This window comes from Rhinopithecus bieti, unplaced genomic scaffold (genome assembly GCF_001698545.2).
Source record: "Rhinopithecus bieti isolate Rb0 unplaced genomic scaffold, ASM169854v2 scaffold_68502, whole genome shotgun sequence".
Taxonomy (NCBI): Eukaryota; Metazoa; Chordata; class Mammalia; order Primates; family Cercopithecidae; genus Rhinopithecus; species Rhinopithecus bieti.
This window is the reverse complement of record NW_016825621.1, coordinates 56,100-62,145: the sequence shown is the minus strand read 5'-3', so window position 1 is coordinate 62,145 and position 6,046 is coordinate 56,100. Positions and strand designations below refer to the sequence as shown.

Genomic DNA, 6,046 nt, shown 5'->3' with positions numbered 1-6,046 from the left:
TAAGACCTTGTATACCTTCCTTTAAATTATTGCTTCCTGGAATTTTCAATATGTTTTGAATCTAGTTTCTTTTGGGAAATCAATTAGTCTAAACTGCATTCAGCATGTATATTATTGTTCTTACAGTACAAAGGACTTGCAGGGCTCTACATATTCTTTAGCTGATCCATGGGACATAAATCTATTTCTCATAAATTTGTCAAAAGACTCTTCCCAGTCCCAAGTTCCTACATCTACATACCCTCCAAGCCAAATGAACAATGTGTCCTTTTTTATTTGGGTGTCTGCATGAAAGCTGCCAGTTCCTTTCCAATGCTGAGACTATGAATCTATAAAGATACAGCAAAGGTAGAGGTGGCAGGTTGCATGAGCCTTTGAGTGCAAGTAAATAAAGGAAACATACATGTTGCTTTTGAATACCCAAATAAATAAGGGCACATTGCCCACCTTACCCTCAAGGACTTGAGATGTAGAAGATATAAATGAAAAGAAATAGTTTAGAAAATTGTATAGTTATAGAAAGAAATACAGACCATAATGGCTCAAGGTCCTTCAAGATCACCTTGTTCACTTCACATATCCTTCAGTTTCACATAGACAGTGAAACTGAGGTCCAAAGAAAGCAAGTGATTTGACAAAAGTGACATAAATATTTGAGTCTGAGAGTTTCCATAATATTTATTTGCATTCTCTTATGATGCATTTATTTAACACCAAAACAACTAGTTAAAATGTGAAATTTTGTCAGACTGGTTCTTTGATGTGATATGCCAAAAGGTTATTTTAACCAAATTAAATCTTTTCAAATAATGAACAGATGTAAATTCAGCTAATCAGGTTTGCATGAGGATATAGCCTCAAAAGTCAACTGAGTCTGGTCATATTGGCCACTGAGTCCTTGTTTTTCCTGTTACTGAGCTTTGGGCCCATTTCAGTGTCATGTTTGCTTGCTTACGGAAACCTAATCAAGCACCATCCTCTCTCACTTGTTCATTTCTATTACTCATTCAAGCTATCCATCACATACAGTAGTGTGAGTAATTGATCTATTTTGAGGAGGCCTGAAATCTGATGGATCTCAAATATATACTTTATTCGTGCTAGTGTTTTGCTAGGTCCTAATGCCTCCAGGATATTTCCTGGATTTGTGTTTAGGTTTCCTCATTTACACCTTTTTGGCTCTTCAGTCTTCTAAGTGGTGTGATACAGCAGTCTACTATTTGTACAATATTTTCCCCATGGTCATCATCATCAGTTCTAGGCGTGGTAAAATCCTTCAGGGAATGACCAACCACCTCTTCCTGACTATGGTACAAAGGAAATACAAGCATATGCTTTCTAGATATTCAACTTAGCTTAAAGATGGTATAAGAATGTCACTGTCCTTTAAGAAGGTCAGTTTATTGTGTAAGGTAGTGATACAGAAAAGAAGTCCAAGCAAATTCTGCTTGGTAAATCCCATCAATATGGAGTTGACTTGGGATAGTAATAGGTATAATTATAGATGATTTTTGAAATAATTCAGGACTTGTCTTCTATAGTTCCTTGATCCCCAGTATTACTCCCACGTGTACAAAAGCTTGATTCTAGAGCCTCCATTCCATTTAAAAAGAATCACTTCCTTAGTAAGTTAAAGCAGCCAGTAAGGTGAGGAGAACTGCAAGATGATTAGTCTTGGCTTCCTTATACTCTTGGGAAGCCTTTTTTTTCTACTACACTGCAGACAGCTTAATTCCTACCCTCTGTGTGTTTGCTGTATCTCTGCCTTTATTGCATTCTCCTTGCTTGCCTGTATTCACTGAATCAAGTAATGTCCTTTCTTATCTGTGTATTACTGCTTATCATAAATTCACACTGAAAAGATAATTTTGATTGGTTTTATATATATATATATGAGCAATTTCTCATGGGAGACTTTTGAGGCTTTCTCTTTTCCTTCAGCATTGCTTCAGAAAATAGCCTTTGCATGTAATACGAGGTTCCATTTGTATTAGAATTCCGATACCCAAGGCTTGGATGTCTCTGCTAGCAAATACCTGAATGAGCTAGCTGCTCCTATGAAACTAGGCATTTGATGGAATACAAAAATAATCAACTACCTGATCTTTGTTCCCAAACTTCTTTATAGTCTGGATGGGATGATCAGATTGGCCTATAAAGAGGTAAGTGAGGTTAATTACAGAATAAATGTGTAGCATGAAGATTACTGTAAAGCAATTGAAGGTAGCGGTGGTGATAGGGCCTGAGCTTTGTTGGTTTCTTGCAAAGTACTTATGCCTGTGTGTTCTCATTTACTGTTTTTATGCCTTCTCTCCTAGGATTTTCTCATGTGCCCTGAGATCCATGTAACTGCAAGGGCTCCTCTTTATCACCATAAGTGCCACCCTGGCTTAAAACCACTCAGAGCTTAAAAATCAAGGCAAAATGGATGCTGCGGTGACAGATGATTTTCAACAAATTCTGCCTATTGAACAGCTGCGCTCTACTCATGCTAGCAATGACTATGTGGAACGGCCTCCAGCCCCCTGTAAACAGGCCCTCTCAAGCCCTTCCCTTATTGTGCAAACCCACAAGTCTGATTGGTCTCTGGCTACCATGCCTACTTCTCTCCCCCGCAGTCTCAGCCAGTGCCATCAACTGCAGCCCTTGCCTCAGCATCTGAGCCAATCTAGCATTGCCAGCTCAATGTCTCATAGCACTACTGCCTCTGATCAAAGGCTCTTGGCCAGCATTACACCCTCACCTTCAGGCCAATCCATCATCCGAACCCAGCCTGGAGCAGGGGTCCACCCAAAGGCTGATGGTGCTCTGAAGGGAGAAGCTGAGCAATCTGCAGGGCACCCTAGTGAGCACCTCTTCATCTGTGAGGAGTGTGGGCGCTGCAAGTGTGTCCCCTGCACAGCAGCTCGCCCTCTCCCCTCCTGCTGGCTGTGCAACCAGCGTTGCCTTTGCTCTGCTGAGAGCCTCCTCGATTATGGCACTTGTGTCTGCTGTGTCAAGGGCCTCTTCTACCACTGCTCCACTGATGATGAAGACAACTGTGCTGATGAGCCCTGCTCTTGTGGGCCTAGTTCTTGCTTTGTCCGCTGGGCAGCCATGAGCCTCATCTCCCTCTTCCTACCCTGCCTGTGCTGCTACCTGCCTACCCGTGGATGCCTCCATCTGTGCCAACGGGGCTACGATAGCCTCCGGCGACCAGGCTGCCGCTGCAAGAGGCACACCAACACTGTGTGCAGAAAGATCTCTTCTGGTAGTGCACCCTTCCCCAAGGCCCAGGAAAAGTCTGTATGACCTTCCAACAAGGTGGATCAGAGCTTTTCTCCTTCTAGCCCCCATCAGTAATGCATAGGCCTCATCTTTGGAGAGGGGAAGGAGTGATAAACTAGCCAAAGTTAGGGCCTCTCCTCTTTTGTTCCTGCAGTGTCAGGGGAATGACCAAGTACATCCTGGTGCAGGATGCCTTGTTCTTTCTCACAGTATCTATCCCACTCCTCTTCAGTCTTTACACCCTGCCAGCTCAGCCCTTATGGCTGTCATGGCAAATTCAGGTGATATATGGGTATGAGGTTTGAACACTGAGGACTGACAGGGCCAGCAACGTGGAGGTTTAGGGGCTCCCCAGTGTAATACCTCTCGATGCAGGCTCTGATCGTCACTCTGTTTTCTGCTGTGCCTTTGGAAGCTTTCTGCTAAGATGGTTTTCACAGGTACATGTGGAACAGCGTTCAACCTTCCAGGGAATATGACCCCTTCTCCCTGTTACTGCCCTTCTTTATTCCTCTCTCCTCTTTCATTATTCTGTTTTGTATTCTTTTCACCTTCATTCTCACCCTCTCTACTTTTACTTTTTCTCTTTCTTCCTCCCTTTCTCCTTCTCCCCTCCTTCTTTTTCAGACTAATCCTTTCTCTGCCTGATCTATATTTGTCTCTCTCTACCTTCCCTCTTTCTCTAACATGTCCAAAAGTGCTGTTTTTCCATAGATGTTTCCTTAGACACCAAACTTTGCTATGCTATAGTATTTACTAATTTTTATTAAGGGAAATGGATTACTGTAATGAACTGATCACTAGCAATAGTCTGTATCCCGATGTGTGTATGTGCTCACAATCACTCTCACCTGTTTGTGAGCACATGCGGCAAAGTTATCTTATATTTCCAGGTTTAACTAGTTGGAGTTTTTCTCCCTTTCTCAATAATCAACTTATAGTACTGACAGATTCCACTAGCATGCTGAGTAGGACAGTAAATCAGGATGCTCATAACTTTGTATGTCTGACCCAAGTGCCAAAGGCAGACGTGCTTTATAGCTAAATGAACAAAGCAAAGGATACAGAGGTATGTTCTCTCTTAGAAGCTAACTTCCCTGAGACTGCATGGCTCAGGCGTTAATAATGGACATAAAAAGTCAGAAAACGTTAGAGCTGGAAGGAATCTTAACTATTAATCTAGTTCAATGCCCTTATTTTACAGATGGGAAAACTGAGGCCTGGAGATAGGAAGGGACTTGCCCAAAGCCACACACTGAGTTAACAGCAGAATTGGGACTGGAATATAGGCCTTCTGACTCCTAGTTCGGTATTCTTACCCCTGTACCACATTGAGTCATGGGACTTTTTCCTAGGGCTCTATTAACAGTGACAGAAAGCCATTCCCATTCAATTACTTTTCAGGAACCATGCTAAGTTAATGTGGTGGTCTTTCTCCAGTGCATGGTGGGTAGCTAATTAACTATCAGACGTTGAGGCTGCCCCCAGTGGACATCACCTTTGGCTCTGTCACCTTGTAGAAGCTCAAGTGTGGAAAAGAAAAGCTTAAAGAAGCCCTAACCAAGCTGTATCTTCGCCATTGCATCTACTCTTTGCTGCACACACTGTGCTTGCTCCTGGCTTGTCTGCAATGGCAGCTGCCTGAGAACTTAAATTTCAGCAACAGTGAAAAACTGAGATGAAAGATGTATAATTCAGAGAACTGACTTCTCTCTTAAAAAATACAGAGAGCCTGTGCTGTGAACCCCTTCAATGGGAAAAGCTGCAGTGGTGATGGCAGGCTCCTAAAGACTGCTGCTTAAAGACACAAGAATTATACAGTTTCCCTCTATAAGTGAATCCAGAATTCACTGAGGAATTCAGAGATTGAGGGCACTTGCTTGAAATCAAGGTGCTCCAACTTAGTTTAAGACCTCCAGACTCTAACTTTATAGATCAGCTCTTTTAGAGTGTGCATGGATGTGTGTTGCAGGGTGGAGAAGTGGGGAGAAGTGTATAGTCGTACACAGGGGAAGAGGGGACATCCATGTCCCTTTGTTGGATACATATTACAGAAATATGTGCCACTCAGTTTTTGTTGGTTCTGAATCTTCCTGAAGTGTACTGACATTTGGGCTGCACAGAGCCCCACACCTTCACTTACACCTCCTCTTCTAGAATTGCTTTGCTCTATTTTTGTATATATAAATATGTTATGATGATTATTAATAATGTTAATGATATTGCTGCAAATGGTGCCATATATAAGGTTAGGCTTCTTGGAACATTTATAAACCCAAACCAATACCTGTAACCTCTTATGTTGCTTTCAGATCCTTCAATTTTAAGTAACTTTTTAATCTTACAAGTCTGCTTGATTGTACTTTACACTTATCTACCCCTAAAAGCTCTGCCCAGTTCTCTGGGTCAAGCTGGATGGTGATGAGTAGCAACACACACTTCTCTGCTTCTGCCTGAAATGTGCTTAGAGCTCAGTTATCTAAGGATTCTCTGACACTAGTGCATTGTTCCTGGAGCTAAAGTTATTCTATGGATGTTTGCTTATTAGTTTCAGGCCCCAAAATAACATGAGCCCCTCCTCCTTGATAGCTCCTTGACATCCCAATCTTGCAGTCCTAACTCAGGCAAATTGTGCACTGCCAGAGGGGCCCTGGGTTCTGCCATATACCCAGAGGAGCCTTTCTCAGTGTGTTTCTAAATGGCCTTACACTTGGTAGAAGAAATTGAAGGGTTACTCAAATACAGTTGCAATCTGCAATCTGCTGTTGAGTCAGGGCTT

At 42.4% G+C, this 6,046-nt stretch overlaps 1 protein-coding gene across 1 annotated transcript in view; it reads left to right on the top strand.

The window, feature by feature from the left end:
• SPRY3 (sprouty RTK signaling antagonist 3) overlaps nucleotides 1-5,337 on the top strand; it is a 12,127-nt gene extending 6,790 nt beyond the window's left edge. Inside the window, exon 2 of the mRNA XM_017863085.1 lies at nucleotides 2,319-5,337. Coding sequence (XP_017718574.1) covers nucleotides 2,425-3,291 — 867 coding nt within the window. The 5' untranslated portion in view covers nucleotides 2,319-2,424 and the 3' untranslated portion in view covers nucleotides 3,292-5,337. The remainder of the gene's footprint in view (nucleotides 1-2,318) is intronic.
• The last annotated feature ends 709 nt before the right edge of the window (nucleotides 5,338-6,046 follow it).